The sequence below is a fragment of the Hyaena hyaena genome, unplaced genomic scaffold (genome assembly GCF_003009895.1).
Source record: "Hyaena hyaena isolate Hyena2069 unplaced genomic scaffold, ASM300989v1 scaffold_76, whole genome shotgun sequence".
NCBI classification, from domain to species: domain Eukaryota; kingdom Metazoa; phylum Chordata; class Mammalia; order Carnivora; family Hyaenidae; genus Hyaena; species Hyaena hyaena.
The window spans coordinates 2,809,096-2,827,464 of record NW_024080709.1 but is presented as its reverse complement, the minus strand read 5'-3'; the positions used below and the strand labels follow the sequence as shown (position 1 = coordinate 2,827,464).

At 47.2% G+C, this 18,369-nt stretch overlaps 1 protein-coding gene across 1 annotated transcript in view; it reads right to left on the bottom strand.

Annotated features, from left to right (window-relative positions):
* The window catches only part of CPPED1 (calcineurin like phosphoesterase domain containing 1), a 103,168-nt gene that overhangs the window by 80,367 nt on the left and 4,432 nt on the right, over nt 1–18,369 (bottom strand). The window contains exon 2 of the mRNA XM_039233623.1: nt 4,596–4,814. Within this exon, the coding sequence (XP_039089554.1) occupies nt 4,596–4,814 (219 nt within the window). The remainder of the gene's footprint in view (nt 1–4,595; nt 4,815–18,369) is intronic.

Below are 18,369 nucleotides of genomic sequence, written 5' to 3'. Positions count from 1 at the left end.
GTGTTTATAAGAAAGAAGCAGGAAGGTAGGTTTAAGGGAGACAATATGGGGGCACCTGGCTGGCTCAGTCGGTTGAGCATCCGACTCTTGATTTCAGCTCAGGTCATGATCAGAGGGTAGTAGATTGAGGCTTAAGATCCTCTCCTTCTCTGCCCTCCCCCGCTCACTCTCTCCCTTTCGCTCTCAAAAAAAAAAAAAAAAAATAAGTAAATAGAAGATAAGAGGATGAATCAAAGGTCAGAGAAGAGAGAAGACGCTATGCTGCTGGCTTTGAAGACAGGAGGGAGTAGCCATGACCCAAGAAAGGTGACCAGCCTCTAGAAGCTGGAACCCATTGAAGGCCACAGCCCTGCTGCCCCACTCTGGACTTCTGACCTCCAAGACTGTAGGCAAATCAATCTGTGTTGTTCCAAGCCACTAAGCTTGCAGTAGTTTGTCACAGAAGCCATTCGAAACTCACACACCTCGTACTGGATCAAGGCTAATGCAGGCTTGCCTTGCTTTACGTAACAGGACTTCCAGAGGCCGAATCATTCATGGATACGAAATCATGTAACAGCTGCCCAAAGCAGAGGTCCACACACAAAGAACTCTTCAAGGAGCCTTTATATCCAGGGAAGAATTTGTCCCACACTATCTGTTTTATTTCGTTGTGGCCAATTTTTAATCAACAGGCCAGACACACACACACTTATAACAAACTGTTCTACAGGCTGAAAGGACCCCTTGTACTCTAATGGCATCATCGCATTCCCATCTGTCAACTCCTCACATGACTGCCAGGGCTGACCAAGGTTCCCACGGACAGTACCATGGAGTCGGAGCCTCCACGTCAGGGAGACCAAACAAAGTAACCCTGGGCTTCAACAAGAAGGACTGGAAATCAATGGTCTCAATACCTGCACAAATCTCCATCTGCTACAGATAATGTGGTTTATCCCACAGAGAAGCTTCGTCAAATAAGAAAATACCCAGGTAACCAGAAAGACATCTGCAGGATGAAAACACGTGTTTCAAAACTAACTGGACTTTGTCCTGCATTTCTCAGGCTTTCCCTGCAGGCCCTGGAACCGTCTCTGCCCTTGTGCTTCCTTCATCACATCAGACTCTGCGCTCCATGGCAGGGCCACTCGCTCATCTCCAACCACTATATCCACAGCACCCGGCACCGCAACCAGCACTCAGCATGCACAAGCCAAGTACTTGTAGGTGAACAAATATTACGATGAATCTTTATTTTTTTTTAATTTTTTAAACATTTATTCAGTTTTGAGAGACAGAGAGAGACAGAGCATGAGCGGAGGAGGGGCAGAGAGAGAGGGAAGCACGGAGTCGGAAGCAGGCTCCAGGCTCGAAGCTGTCAACACAGAACCCGAGGTGGGGCTCGAACCCATGAACCGCAAGATCATGACCTGAGCAGAAGTCAGACACTCAACCGACTGAGCCAGCCAGGCGCCCCACGATGAATATTTATAATGGAAAAGTGCATTATGACTTTCATTAGAAAGAGCATTATTCATAAAGTTCTTTTTCTCCAGTTTGAACTTAAAACTACTTGGCCCAAGATATTATTTATAGTAGAATTAAAAGTATGCTTTCTGATTTTATTTGCCTATTAATATATGCATCTGATAATTAACAATGTGCTAAGCAGTCAAAGCAAATAATTACTTTTCTAGTGTCTGCTCCTGCCTATGAGCTAAATGAGGAGGAAGCCACTAATTGCATATTAAAAAATGGTAACTAGCTTTAAAACGTTCTGTTTAATCTCAGACCACAATATTCAAAACAGTTACAGTCTCTCCACTGGCTCAGTTACAACCACCCAAAACAGTCCAACCCTTCAGAACAGTTACAAATTCTCCTCGGGTCACATTGAATAAAAAATATGTCTTCAAAAGATTGCCAGTTCACATTTACAAGGCCTTCTGTCCAACGGGAAAAGTTGAGCATAAAAACCGTATCTGTTAATTTACTATGCTCGGTACATTTTATTGAAGCAGCAGTGAAATTGCATGGAGAGCTTTTATTTTAAGTCTTATTTTGAAATATGACTGAATGCATTAATGTAATTGAGAACAAGTCAGTAAACATCTACAAAAACATGTTATATAATTCTAGAGAGTCCTATAACATTTCTATTTTCGAAGGAAAGAAACCGCTGGACATAAAAATAGTATAACTGGAATGTGACCTTCAAGTGTCCAGTAAAAGCAGAAGTTTGCTCCCTGGACGGTCCAGAGTGATAGACCTAGCTGAAGCTACAGGGCACACTGGGCCAAATGATTCCAAAGCACCCAGCTAACAGCAAATCAGACCTTCAGGAAATAGCATGAATCTGGCCGACTGGCAGATTACCCTGGTTTTACCTTGTCGACCTCTGAGTCCTACTATGATTTCTAACTCCTTTAGAAACTGGGGCACTCAGGGGCATCTGGGTGGCTCAGCTGGTTAAGCATCCAACTTCGGCTCAGGTCATGATCTCGTGGTAAGTGGGTTCGAGCCCTGCACTGGGCTCTGTGCTGACAGCTCAGAGCCTGGAGCCTGCTTCAGATTCTGTGTCTCCCTCTCTCTCTGCCCCTCTCCTGCTAACACACACACTCTCTCTTTATGTCAAGAATAAACAAACATTAAAAAGAAAGAAAGAAAGAAACTGGGGCATCCTACAGTCACCAAGGGTGGCCGAGTGTGAATGTGCGTCTGCCCCAAGCTGCTGAGATGTCCTCCACCCGCACCTGTCCCTGTACGGTGCAGCCCCAGAAGGTGGACGTTTTGAACGCTTACTGCACCACTGGGCTCTGAAACGGCGGCTCTGAGAAGGTAAGGGGTCTGTCCAGGTGTACCCAGCACATCAACGGCAAGTGTGGGGCTGGCGCCGGCCCTAGCTCAGGTCTCTATCCACTGCTTTATGTTCCTTCTTTCCCACCTTGCCGCCTTTGTAGAAGCCCAACAGCAGGGCTGGCGGATTCTCTGCGGGTGATCACCCTGGGTTCCACTCGGTAGAACCCAAAGCCATGGGCGTGTCCACATTCATGACTCTGCACAAAATATGTGTAAACAGAGAATAAGGGGAAGTTCTGAGGGTTCTCCTGCTCCCTACACTCATTGGACTTTGGGGAGAGTGATTCTGGGAAGCTCTTTTTCTGTTCTCACATCTTTACTTTGGGTCTGTTCTGGAAAGGCAGGCTGCCAGACAAGTGAACCTTGAAAAACGAATGCACCCAATCTACCATAGCAAGCCTCGGCTTGTAAAGGCACCGGAAAACACAGCAGGACCCAGAGCCCTGGTTCACAAGATAGTATTGGCTAAAGCCAACATGTGCGGCCACTGGAGTGTTTTCTGGAATGGCTTTCAGGCCACTGCTGCTCCAAGAGCAGAGACCACCGAGCCACGAAGAGTGGCCACGGGAGTCCACTCTACCTCTCTGACGGGCAGGCGGCAGTTCCACCTGCTTATACTTGCTCCCTGGGCTTTATTCTTGCCTGGGAGAGAAGGTATCAGAGGAAGAACCAAAAATGCAAGAGAGTTCTAGAAGGCATCTGTTGTTTTTACATTCTAGCTCACTGTTCTTGAGGGGAACCATCCTGCTCTTCAGACCACATTTGCTGCAATGGAAATGAGTCCACACCCTGGCTTCGAGGGGCCTCAAGAGCAGGATGAAGGGTGAGTGTCAGTTTGGGACTTTGACTGGACCACCAAGAATAAGACACTTTCTTTGAGTCGTGGTCTTTGGTAGGAGCTCCCAGGAGACACTACCTAGAGGCAGCCTGCCGAAAAATGCAATCAACCCAGAGGAAAGCAGGCCTGAGCAAGAGACCAAGTCCTGATCACAACCTCTAAGCTTCTGGATCCAGCCATACCTGAAGCCCAGATAGGCCCCTGGACTTTACGGTCCCATAAAAGAACACGTATCTTTAATTTAAAAAAAATAGGGGTGCCCGGGTGGCTCAGTTGGTTAAGCATCCAATTCTGGCTCACATCATGATCTCACAGTTTGGGGGTTCAAGCCCCGCGTCGGGCTCTGTGCTGACAGTGTGGAGCCTGGAGCCTGCTTCGGATTCTGTCTCCCTCTCTCTCTGCCCCTCCCCACTCCTGCTCTTTCTTTCAAAAATAAATAAAAACATTAAAAATTTTAATAAAAAAATAATAATAATAATCCAGTTTAAGTTAGATTTCTGTCACTTGCAAATGAAAAAGCACTAACAAGTACAGGAGAAATTAAAGCGTAAGAAGGGGAACAAGACAGGATCACATTTATGGATGTGGTATCTGGAAGCAGTTCAAGTTTGTCCCCTGGAAATGAGGGGGCGCATGGGAATCTGTTCCATTTTTCATAGTAAGTTCAGATCATCAGAACTGTAGCTCTGCCTAATTACTGTGATTAATCTCGCCAAATTCTAAATATAAAATGAGCATGTGTTTTCTGATGTTCAAGGATACTCCCTCCAACAGCCATGGAGGGAAGGAGCGAGCCATTACCGAGTCAGGACGTCTCTTTAAGAGAAGTCTGCTCTTCTGCCCAGGTGCAGTCATGAGGGGAGGAAGAAGCGGTGGTCGCAGCAGCCGCCCCCCCCCCCCCCGGTATGAGTCTTACCCGGCATGGCGTGGATGAGGTCCCCGCAGAGAACAAAGAATCTGGGTTTGGGCTTCAACTTGTTGATGGCCTCAACAGCTTGCTCGGTTAGACGGATCTCCTGCCCCCACTCGTCACCGCCGCTGTCACAGTTCCCAGTGGACCAGGCCTTCATGAGCCCAAACTGTGGGTCTGCACCTTGGATGAAGTAGAACGGGCCTTTCCATTCCCTTTCCTTTTCTTATAAAAACAAAGGAGGGGGGGAAGGGAGAGGGAAGAAATATTATAAAATCTGTCAGGGAAATCATCCAGGTTATCGTGCAAGTGGATACAATATTTTTCTTAAATTAAGTGGGTCATTTTAATAAGCTGCTGTTCAAACATACCATTTTCCTGTCATAGTCTAGAGGATTTTGATTTAGACTAATTATGCCTGGGACCTGGTGATTCCCAAAGGCCAGGAAAAACCACGTGGGCCGCAATAGCCACCCAGCCAAGCTGTTTGTTTAAAACTAGCTGGCCAAAATGGAGCTCCGAGGCAAACAGTGTGCTGTATAGAAGATATTAATGCTCAATAATCGTTTTTTAATTAGAATTAAAAATACCAGGAACTGAAAGCTGCCAGAAGTATTATATTTAAATTACTAGGTGAAGTGCTTGCAAATCCTATCTGCCAGGCTTAATGGCACAATTTGCACTGTTTAGGGGGATGTGACAGAATTTTAATTATAAAACCTGGTAGCTCTGGCTATCTGGTAGGAAACGCGGTGCCAGAAATGAAATCTCGAAATGAGTTTGTCAACGAGAAAAGGGGGAAAAAAAATTGACGCTAACATTTTTTTTTTAATGTTTTATTTATTTCTAGGAGAGAGAGAGACAGCGTGAGCAGGGGAGGGTCAGAGACAGAGGGAGTCACAGACTGAAACAGGCTCCAGGCTCTGAGCTGGCAGTCAGCACAGAGCCCGATGCGGGGCTCGAACCCACGAACCGTGAGATCATGACCTAAGCGAAAGTCGGACGCCTAACCGACTAAGCCACCCAGGCGCCCCAACGCTAACATTTCAAAGGCAGCACAATGTGGGCTTAAGCGAGGTGTGAGGCTGGGGGGTGGGGGGAGGAGGGGGGAGAGGAAGGAAGAGGGGATTCTTTATGTTCTTGGAAAGGGCGCTGCGTCACCTGAACCAAAAGTATTAGGCCTGCCCTTGCTACTGCTTCTGCTGACCCAGGCTTGGCGGGTCGCAGGCCCCCACCCTTATCAGCCCGCAGAACTGCAGGGCTCCTGCCTCAGCACAGACAGAGGGCCATTTGTGGGCACGGAGCCGTGTGGTTGTCCAACTTTTTTTTTTCCTGGTGACAGCATCCTGTCTTCGAACCAAACACAGTAGACCAGTGCTGAAAACCAGAGCTCCTTGGCCTGAGCCTGATCTCAGCACAGAGCAGTGTGAAGACCCCCCCAGGGCACAGCCCCTGTATTCATGCTCTGAGGAGGCCGAGGCCCAGAGATGCACCATGGCTTGCTTGCCTGATGGCCACTAGCGAGCGGTCCGCGGCAAGGACAAAACGACCCCACTATCTCGAGACTGTTTTCTTCTTTTCAATGAATGAGTGTATTTTGCATGTTAACTAAGTGGCATTTCCTTTGGAAGTCATGAAGACATTACGGTTTCCAAAAAGCTCCTTAGGGTCCGTTCACATCTGTAGGTTCAGTTCGTTCATTTATTCAATAAGTATTCACTGAGAGCCCACTGTTTGCCAGGCCCCATATGTGGTGCTGACAATACGTGGCTGGACCCCGACAGCCGAGGCCTCTGCTCTCCTGGGGCTCAGTCCTCAGCAGAGAGAATGACGGCAAACAAAGAAATGCACAGGGAAAGGAGCCACACCAGGAAGGTGAAGTGAAAAGCAATGGCTAATTTCAACGGGGCACCCAGGGAAGCCTCTCTCCGATATGCATCATCTAAGCTGAGATCTCAGTGGCAAAGAGCCAGTCTAACCTTTTTGAATTCCGTAGCCACCCTCCAGCCACCATACCTGGCTTGCTGTCATCTTACAGTGGACCTCTGGCTTCAGGCCTCCCTTCCTTCTCGATTCCTTTTTCAGAACTTAAAAACACAGGCGTGCGAGCTACCTGCACGTATTTATAGAACAAACTGCGCGTGCAAGTCACCCCACCAGTTCCTGACCTACAGCTCAGACTGTTAGCTGCTCAAGCAAATCACAACCAACTTGAACTCCATCTGAAAAGGGCTGCATGAAGCCCTGGCACATGCATGTCATTGGGAAGGAGGGCGATCTAGCACTACAACAGATGTGAAGTTGTATTTTCTGAGCAATTACTACGTGTGGCAGAAAGACTCCAAGAAGGTCCCAAAGATCCCTGCGTTGTGAGAGTCGCGTCCCTGTGCAATCCCCTCTAGTGTGACTTTGTTCTAAGAAGCAGAACACGGTGATGGGATGCCCCTTCAGGGATTAGGCGACACCAAGATACGGAAACAATCCAAATGCACCTCAATGGATGGACTGATAAATAAAATGTGGTCTAGATGTACAATATGCTATTATTCAGTCTTAAAAAAAAGAAGGAAATCCTGCCATTTGAAATAATATGGATGGACCTCGAGGGCATTATGCTAAGTGATATAAGTCAGCCGAAGAAAGACAAATACGGTCTGATCTCACTCATATGTGGGTTCTAATACAGTCAAAGTCATAGAAGCAGAGAGAAGAATGGTGGATGCCAGGGGCTGAGGGTTAGGGGAAATGGAAGAGGTGATGGTCAAAGGGTACAAAGTTCTAGTTCTACAAGATAAAGAAGTTTTGTAGACTTACTGTAGAGCATCATGTCCTCAGCTAACCATACTATACTGTGTACTTAAAATTTGCTACAAAGGTAGAATCTATGTGAGGTGCTCTTAGCATATACACAAAGAATAATGATGACGATGATGATAATAATGGTAAAAAAAGGTTAAAGGTAATAAATGTAATAATAATAAAGATAATAATAATAATAAAGGGTTTGGAGGAGATGAGCATGATGAGGACCTTGATAGAAGTGATGGTCCACAGGTGTGTACTTACTCCCAAACCCTTGAGGATTATTGTACATATTAAACATATACAGCTTTTTACAGCTCAACCATGTCTCAATAAAGTGGCTAAAAAGATAAAGAGAAATCAGGCTAGAAAAAAGCCATGTCTTCCATCTTGCTCATTCTCTCTCGCTCTCTCTCAGAGCCCTCACCCCAGACAAAAAAGGCTGCCGTGCAGGGACTCGGCCTCCAGAGAGGCCAACATCATAAGGAGCTGAGGCAACAACAGACCATGAAGAATGGAGGCCCTTCATGCAACAACCCAAAGGAGTGGGATCCTGCGAACCACCATGTGAGCCAACTTAGAGAAAAGGACTCTCCCTTTGTCGGGTCATCAAATGAGACCACAGCCCTGGTGGGCGCGGTGTCTGAACCCTGGGGGAGACCCTGCCACACAAGAATCTGAAGACTCCATCCCGCTAGGCGGCACTCAGATTCCGCACCAAAACCCTGAGATGACAATGAACATTTTTTGTTCCAAGTTGCCAAGTTTCAGGGTCATCGGCTACAAAGTAGTAATAGATCCTGATAGATCGGGCATTAAAGACGCGATCGGGCATTGAAGACACAGAGTCAGCAGGACTTCTTCAAGAGCTGAAGGCTGGGGTCATGAAAAAAAAATGAGATTCCCACTTGTGTTTTAAAGTTAATTGTTAGCATCAATCATTTATTTTCCTTGAATAATAACTTTTTTACACTGAACACTTTTAGCTACAGTCCTGTTTCTGAGGCAGTCTGCAGAGCTGTTTCAACTGGATAAATGAATCAGATCCAAATCAGGGAGGGGCTGTCACCCCAAGGTGGGTGCATAATCAATATCCCAAAACAAACAGAATCTATAAACAGTTTTCTACAGCAAATGTCTTCACAAATACAGTGTCCTACAACAAATAGTCATCACCTCAAAAAGTCAATAGTCCTTAGAGGTATTAAAACAAATATTTCATTATTATTTGTTTACTTAGTAAAATCTTAGAATCTCAATTTTATGACAAGGTAGAAAATAAATAGATCCGACCTGAAATGACTAACAGCTCACATACCACTGTTCTACCTTATCTACATAATGAGGGCAATTTTTCCACTCAGAGCTCTGTGTTCTCAAAAGCACATGGGTCCCTCCTGAAGCTCTGCGACAGAAGCTTTTGGTCTTGGGCCTCATCTTAATATTAACCAAGGCTGAATTAAGGGCATTTAACACTTATTATGCTTAGTTGTAGAGGGAAACTTATACCTCCTGCATCCCTCAATAGGGACAGATTTTTACATTATGGAAGTAAAGGCTTAACAACACTTGCCCTAGGGGGCGCCTGGGTGCTCAGTCGGTTAAGTGCCCGACTTCGGCTCAGGTCATGATCTCACGGTTCATGGGTTCAAGCCTTGTGCTGGGCTCCATGCTGACAGCTTGGAGCCTGGAGCCTGCTTCGGATTCTGTGTCTCCCTCTCTCTCTGCCTCTCCCCTGCTCATGCTCTGTCTCTCTCTCAAGAATAAACAAACATTAAAAACAAAAAACAAACAAAAAACCAAACACCTGCCTTAAACTATTTTGCCAAAGTCTACGGTCACACCCAGGGGAGGGCACAGGTATGAGGTGACATCTACTAGAGCCAGGGAGGGCCTGCCACACCATCCCCTGCAGGGCAGAGGTCCCACCCTGGCACGGTCCAGCTTCCCTCTTTAGACTCCCTGAAAACACTGTTTTGGCAGTTCGAGCCACCGAAGTTCAGACGTACTGAGGTCCATTCCTGAAGCACTCCAGTGCACAGAGCATTTTTTACTACTGAAAAAAAAATACACACACACACACACACACACACACACACACACACACACACTTAGGGATCCGGCAGACTTTCCGGTTTTCTTTTGATTTTCCTAGTCAAAAAACTTAACTATGCGACTGCTGGGTTAAAAGGCAAATGCTTGATAACCTCCTACCCTCCCAAGAGGGGCAAAACTGGCGGAAGTGGGGGCCGAGGGTGAGAGAGAACGTGCGTACACAGGAGAGCACCAATACAGCAAGCCACTCTGGGCGTGAAGGGCCGGGCTGGGCCTACACCTCGGCCCCGGAGTCACCAACTCAGAGCCTGCTGGGAAGACAGCGCCTCAAGCCCACCCCAGACCTACTGCCTCAGTAGGCAGAGTCTGCATTTTAATAAATCTCCACGATCTGTGTGGAAATCCAAGTTTGAGAAGCACTGACCTGTAACTAATCAAGGAACTGCCTAAATGTGCTTGATCAGAAACAAGTGCAAAGGGACTTTGGTTTCCCTCAACTGAAATAACTGCTTGGAGGATTTGTTATTGTTTTTGCACAGTTTCCTATTCCTTTTTAGGTCCCTGTCTATGTCCAATTCAGGTAATTTCCAAAATCGATAAAAGAATGCGGTCAAGGACCCTAACTGGGGACTATTATAAGGCCAAGGTCAAACTTTGCGTACTTGTAGAATAAATGCATTAAAGGATAAAGTAAGCGATTAAACTAAGACCTCATTTCTGAGCTTGGTGGTACCAAAATAAGGCTATCATCTTTTGAAACATCTGACACAAACTTCTAGTAACGTCCATTGGGTACTTACTGTTGATACATCATAAAGCATACATGTGTTTACCTAAAACACCTAAATCCTCCATAAATAAGAATGTACACAGTGAACTGAATTTTTTCAATGTTAATTTTTATAACAAATCTGAAGAGCTGGTGTAGTAGCTGCTGCTATTGTAGCAAATGAGCACAGATGTAGTAGCCTGAAATGGTACATGGTCATTATGTCAGTTTCTGTGGGGTGGGGATCTAGGTATGGCTTAGCTGGGTCCTCTGTTCAGGGTCTCCCACAAGCCGCGATTAAAGTGTCAGCCAGTGCTGAGGTCTCATACGAAGGCTCAAACAGGGCAGGACCTACTTCCAAGCTCACTTATGGGGCTGTTGACTAGATTCCTTGCTGGCTGTAGACCAGAAGCTACCATTCAGTTCCTTGACATGGGGGCTTCTCCAACATGGCCACTGGTAACAGGGAAACTTGCTTCATCAAAGCCTGCAAGGGAGAGGGTCTGCTAGCAAGGGAATTTATAATCCTATGTAACCTGGTGACGGAAGTGATATCCCATCACTGTGCTGTGTTTTATTCATTATAATCCAGTTGCAAGAGCAGCCCACCCTCAAGGACAGAGGATCACATAGGCCATGAATACTAGTAGGTGGGGATCGTTGGGACCATCTGAGAGTCTGTCTGCCACAGAGGGTGATATTCAACAAGGCCTAGCCTCACACAACCACATGTTTACACCTGACCCTCCTGCCCTGAGCTGTGTGAGCCCATTCACTGCAGTCCATCCCAGGGAGGCTGAAGGCTTACCTTATAGAAGCCATCCTTTATCCCACTAAAGTACTGGAAATTTTCAATGTGGGAGGGACTTGCAGAATTACCAACCCCCTTATTTAACCAACAAGGGATACTGAGGCCTGGCTAGGAATCTCGGTCACAGGTCAAGTTCAAGACCACACAGTTAATCCAAGATCTCAGTGCTGTGGGGCTGGCTTGGAGAGGACAGAGCCAAAAAGGAGATGGGATGTGCCCTGGGCTGCCTCAAGCCGTCCACCTCCATAAAGACATTTTTATCTCCAAAAAGTTTCCTTTGAACGGAACATCTTGGTAAATAAGAAAACTGTACACAAAGAAGATGCTGGCAGGTTTTCCCCTGTAGGCTGTGATGCTCACAGTTCCTGCCAACAGCACAGGGCTGATTCAGGGTACAGGCTAGAGCCCAGAACATCCATCTTCGAGGGGATGCTAATTGGTGATTTTCTCCAGAGATTACAAACCCAGGTCTCTAGATGCAGTCTGGCTAGCAGATGTGTTTTGTTTGGCCCACACAGTAGTTACAAATTTTCAAATTAATTAATTAATTTACAAATTTTCAATTAAATGCCAACATCTTAAATTCAAGAGTTTCGTATAGATACCTGGTTTTCTGGATTCTCTTGGAAAATGTGGCTAAACCAGGCCCAGCTGGAGTCTGCTGACTGGCTGGGCTGAGCAGCCGCTGCCTATTCACCAACAGTCCACACTTGGCCCCACACGTGGCCCATGTCTATGTGACTCTTCCATTTTGCTTAGACGTACGGATGGGGAGACTCAGCAAGGGCAAGGTTAAGTTCCTTGATCAAGCTCTAACAAGGGCTGAGAGGCAGAACCAGGCCTATTAGGCCACAGAGCCCTGACTTCGGGGCAGGTGGTCGCACAGGTGAGATTACAGATAAGATCTATGTAGTCAGGAGTGCCTAGATCCATCCAAACGACATGCCTGAGAAAACGAGCTGAGTTACCATAATAAACAGTACCATAATCTAAATCAAATTAATTTTAAAATTTAGTTTTCAAAAATATAAATTAAGGACACTTTTGTAAAGGAAAAAGTGGCCTTAGAGGGAAATGTGATTCAGTCGTTGTGTACAGAGTATCAAGATTTGGCCACGTCCTGATTCCTGCTAACTGATAGACTGTCATAGAAAACCGTCTTTCAAAACTGAGGAATCAAAAGACAGTGGATTTGGGTGGTATTAAATCATAGACAGTAGAGGCCTGTGAGTCTTCTCTATAAGCATTCTCTATAAGAATCAACTGTACACACAGAAGATTCTTAGAGATCTTCAAAAACTCGCACAATGCTTTACCACTAAGCCTTCGTATGAGACTGTTTACATGCCAATATCCCGCCCGAAAAATATTCAGATCGCAAGTTCTCTTTGCAGTTGGCACTTTTAACATCGGGAACTAAACGTTGTCTCAGATTTGTCTCCACCAATATATTTCCTCTCCTCATTTTTATTACCCCTTTCAGGCACATTTGCCAACTGTTAATGAAAGATGGCTTCTTAACATGTACAAAAGATTCTAAATTTCATCGATCCTTTCACTATTACCAGTTAATCGATGACTAATTATAATAAATGCACCCCCAAAAGCAAATGAATCACTATTTTCATCACCCTACTAGGGAAAGGCCTACATGAGGCGATTGTGCCATTAATTAATACCGAACACAGTGACAATCTGTGCTCGCCTGATGTGCTAAACCTGTTACTTCACAGGCAACTTAATTTTCATAAAGCAGCGTCTCATTTTCTGAATCTCGTTTGCTTTCTGGAAGATACTGGTTAAGAAGTCTGGTGAGCGGGCAGTCTGATGGTTGTGACACCGTATCAGTACACTGTACGAGTATTTGAAAGTTCAGTGTCTGGGCTCCTGGTAACTTCTCAGACTCAAAATCATACATGAAGTGGGACCAGAGGGCACATTTTCCATTTGACTAGAAAGCCACAGAACTAGCTAAAAGAGGGAGTGAAAGTAGTATGTTTGCTTTTCTGGATGTGTCCAAGCTTCCAGCTTGTACCGTCAGCACCTTACAACTCTCCCACAAGCAAATTCGTCACCCTCCCTTCTTATCCTGATGGCCCTGAGTTTGCTACCATGATCCCCAATCCGCCCATCTACAGATGACAAGATTGGGTGTCACTGGGGCCATTCAGCCTTCCGGGTGGATGCACCCACATCTGCAGTGCTCCGCAGCTCGTCCCTGACTCTGCAGCCCGAGCACCCGGGGTCAGAGCTCCATCCCCCCACCCCCACCCCACCCAGGGCCACCAGGACAGCTCCATGCAGTGCTCCCCTCGCCGGCTGCCACTGTGACTCTCCCTAAAACGCTTACCCTGATCATCAAGCTCCCTCGCTGAAGGGTCACGATACCCTAACCCCCACGAGGAAAGGCCCACGTTCCCTTTCCAGCGTACTGTCAGCATGTATCAGTGGGTCGCCGGCATGTAAGGGGCACTCAGGACACATTCGGTGAATGGACAAGATAAATGAAGCAGTCGACGGAGCCTCGTGCATTCCGGCACTTGGGTCTAAGTGCGGTACGAGTCTCGCAGCTAACCTGCCCGCTGCTCCCACTAGACCAGAGTGGGGGGGTGTCTCACCCAGCGCTGATTCTGACCCCCTGGGGGCACTGGCATTCAGTGGAGAGAGGCCGGCATCCCGCATTACACAGGTAGTCCGGCCCATAAGGTCAACACGGTCACTGAGAAGCCTGACAGCAAACATGCCACAGGTCCGCCCAGACGGACCCTTAGCTGTTCCTCAAAGACACGCCCCGCTTTCCCACTCCTTCCTGGGGGGCTGCTCCCCCTTCTGTGGCGACTCCAGACCCCCCTTCACAGCCCGGCCCAGAGCCTACCTTCCTCCACTGCAAGCAGACACAGCCCTTCCCTCTCTGAGTGCCCGCTACGTGTCAGGCGCCCCACGAGTCACTGGACACTCAACTGTGAGCCAAGCCACAGGTCCTATTCCTCAAGACTAACCTACACCGTGTCAGGGAGGTGCGCGGTCACAGTCGGAGTGACTGCTGGGCGGGAGGGCTGTGGCTGGATGGAGCAGTGAGGCAACACGACAGGTGAGGTCCGACGACGGCCACAGCCGGATGCAGGGCAGCTGCGGGGACACACCCCGGGCAAGGACCAGACCCTGAGCCCCGCGGCAAACACGAATGCAGGGCGGAGGACTGATCGTGCCAGGACATGTGGGCGCGGGCAAGGGCGGAAAGCCTAGGTGCCACTTCGGGCCTCCATCTCCCAAAGCCCTGAACTGCTGCCAGCGTAGCCAAGATGCTGAGGCTCCAATCTCATTTCCGCCCTTTACCACCCATGTCACATGATGCAAGCTCTTAACCTCTCCGGGCCCCAGTTTCCTCACCCGTGAAGTAAGGAGAACACACCTACCTCGAAAGGGCTGCTGTGAAGGATTACTGAGTTAATACACATAAAGCAATTGTGCTCGGCACCCAGGAAGCAGTCAGGGGTGAGCTGTTACCACGACTGTTATTCTTGGTAACTCCTACCCTGGTCTTAGCAGAGACAAAGCCAACAAAATCCCACCCATTTCTTTATCCCCCCCACACACAGTGGGGCGCAGAAAATATCTGATGATACACACACACGCACACGCACACGCTTCATGCTTTGATCTTAACATCCTGTCCTCCACACACTGGAGATCCCGCTTGGGTTATAAAACAGCAAAGATGGGCAGCTTTACAGCTGTCTGGAGGCTTTCTGGCTAAAGAGCAAATGCTAACGAAATGCAATTTTTACAGTTTCTCACAGTGGCCATCTGCACAGTGAATCACAACCAAAATGTCTTCGGCAACACCCCTCATCTTCTCTATGGACGAATCTTATTTCAGCGGTTACATACAACAACAACAAGACAATAGTAGTAAAACAATCTGCACCACCTGGGGGCTCTTTCTGTCTTAACAATCCAAGTGTCCCCAACTGGAAAACCGCCAGGAGTTACGCCCCATTTAATAGCGTCATCCATCAGTGGCTGTCCAGGGCTGGAGAGGAGGGTGGGGTGACAGCGAAGGGGTGCGGGGTTTCTTTCTGCGGTGATAAAAATGTCCTAACATCGGCTGTGGCTGTGGTCTCACAACTCTTTTGAACAGACTAAGAACCACTGAACTGTGCACTACAGAAGAGTGAACTGTATGTTATGTGAAGTGATTAAAAATAATAGTGCCCGGGGCGCCTGGGTGGCTTAGTCAGTTAGGCGTCCGACTTTCGCTTAGGTCATGATCTCGCGGTTCGTGGGTTCGAGCCCCGCGTCGGGCTCTGTGCTGACTGCCAGCTCAGAGCCTGGAGCCTGTTTCAGTCTGTGACTCCCTCTCTCTCTGACCCTCCCCTGCTCACGCTGTCTCTCTCTCTCTCTCCTAGAAATAAATAAAACATTAAAAAATAATAATAAATAAATAAATAAATAATAATAATAGTGCCCTTCGGGGCCCCCTCCTTCCTCCAAATAATTAACTGTGACAGCCACATCCTCAGAGTCTCCATATTACTTTTTCTAAGCAGCAAGGTGAATTGATCCAACCTCTCTTTTCTTTGCCTAAATGCATTCAAAGGTACTTTCTGAGACGCACAAAAGCTTTGGAGTCATCGCTGGGCTGCATCATTTGCTGCTGGGGGATAAAGGACCTGCCGAAATCTCTACCTGCAACCCTTCAGAGAAGCAAAAAGGCAGACGGGCCAGGACAGCTTGGCCAGGAGGCTTTCGGCATCCCTGGCTGTGGCCGATGCTATTCTGGACAAGAGCTAAAGGGTTAGAAGACATTTCCTGAACGTCTCCCCTTTTTCCAAAGCAGAGGTTCATTTGGGGTTTGCCTTTTGGGGGTGAATGTTTGCTTGGACTCGCTGCCCACCATCACCCGCGCTCCCCTGATAAGAGGATAGGTGGCTGCTGGCCACTGGCCGGGGAGTGCCTCAGGGAGAAGTGGAAGAGGGTGCACTCTCGGAGCAGAAGTGCCCTGCGGGCACAAGGCTGGGCAAACAGAAGCTCTGGATGCAGGAGAAGGCAGCCCTTCCTCAGGGCAGATGCAGCCCCGAGAGGGCGCCCACCTGGTAACAAGAACCTCCTTTAACAGACAGCTTTGAGCAGCGCCCAAACCTCAGGCCACCTAGGGTGGTCAGCAAGGGATCCTCTTAATTGATTCAATTCCTGGTTTCTGCTTGGTCCAGAGGATACATGGTGTAAGCAATGGGTTAGGCGGACACCGGAATGTGATCAAAGGGACAGTGTATTCATTCATATTTACTCATTGATTTATACAACAAATGGTCACTGAGTGGCCGCCACTGCTAACACTGTCCTAGGTCTGGAGGCCCTCCAGGACCTTATCATCTAGAGGCATGAAAAGTCATGCAAGTCACAGGAATAAATACACAGCTACTAAGTTGTAACAGGTGTGGTAAAGAAAAAAAAAAGAGAGAAGGGAAATCAACAGGGCCCTAATTGAGAATGGGAGAATCAGCATGGCTTTCTTTTAAAATGGTACGTGAAGAGGGGCACCTGGGTGGCTCAATCGGTTAAGCATCCGGCTTTGGCTCACGTCATGATCTAGCAGTTCATGAGTTCGAGCCCCGTGTCAGGTTCTGGGCTGACAGCTCGGAGCCGGGAGCCTGCTTCGGATTCTGTGTCTCCCCCCCTCCCTGCCCCTCACTGGCTCATGCTCTGGCTCTGTGACAGGCCCAATTTTTGTTTCAAAGAGGTGACTCTGAATGCCATCCAGGGAATGGACTGTTGGGGCAGGAGTGGATGCAGAAGGCTGCTGGAGACGTCCAGGTGAGAGATGTGCGTGGCTCAGGGGGTCACGGCGCTGGGACCGTGACAAAGAGTTGTGGCCTCTTCCAGTATGTCCTGGTGCCGAGGCCAAAGTGGCAGCAGCCTGAAGAGCTGCGTTCCCTTCTCGGCGCTCCCAACTTCTTTAGGACCCGAAATCATCAAAGTGTCTCGGCACCCTCATGCAACGAAGCCAAGGCACACGTTATCACAGCTTAGACGGTTCCGGCCAACCCTCTGCCTTTGTTTTACAAACGAGGACCTACATTAGCCTGACTCGATTTTTGGTTGTTGTTGTTTTTATTCTTTTCACCAAGGGTACACGGAGACTTTGGGCATTCTTTCACTCAACAGATATTTCCTGATTGTCTGGCTGCATATCTGACCGGGTTCAAAGGGCAGCAAATGCTACTGCCTGTAACTAATTGCAGGGTTTGGCAACGTTAAAAATCCTATGCTTCTCACATATAAAAAGCTGCCAGTTAGTCCCCTCTGGGAAACAGACGCTCTTAGCAAACCTCCAGATTGACCGACACTCTGCACGCCCTCTGCAAGGGCGTGGACGGTCAACCAAGGTCCCTAGGAGTCGGCTCCATGCGTCCATCAGGTGCCATCTCCAACCCTGTTCACACCAATGCTTATTTTTAAGTCACTTAAACATGTAAACCAGAGAAGTATGAATTGTAAAAAGGGCTGCTTCTAAGAAAGCTAAGATGGAGGCTTCAGGGAGACTCAGTTAAAGGCAAGCTGGTGAAAATAAAGCACTATTGAATTAGGTGTTGTGCAGAAAACTATAAAAGATTAGAGGGAGAAGAAAGCATCAACCTAGAAAACTTCTCCACTCGGAGTGCTTTCCAAGGGATTCTTAACGGACTCCTCCACTGGAAAAAACCCAAGCTGGAAAAGATTCATTATGGGCACTGTTTATGCCTGGAAGGCTCCATGGCAGGCCCATCTGTAAACTGCTACTCCAAGACAAGTCCTTGGCCCGACCTCAAAAGAATGGCAAATGGATGTACTTTTATAGTTTACATTAAATGGAAATGTTAAAAGAATGTGTAATTTTTTAAATTCCCCTGTTTAGCTATTTTTTTTCTATTCATTGACCAACTACTAGGTTCCTACTGTAGTAAGAAAAAAAAATAGAAGGAAGTTTTCTAATAATTAGATCCTTCCCCACACCATACATAAAAATTAATTCAGTATGAACCTAGACCTAAATGTACAAGCTTTAACTAGAATACTCTTAGAAGAAACAGAAGTAAATCTTCATGATGTAGGGTTAGGCAAATATCTTAGATAGGACATCAAAAGCACAAGTGATAACGAAAAGGAGTTGATAATTTGGACTTCATCGAAATTAAAAATTCTGGTGCTGCAAAGGATATTATAAAGCAAGTGAAAGGAGAATCCACAGAATGGAAGAAAATATTTGCAAATTACGGATTTGCTACAGGACCTGTATTCAGTATATATAAAGAACACTTACAACTCAATAAGAACACAACGCAATTAAAACTGGGCCAACG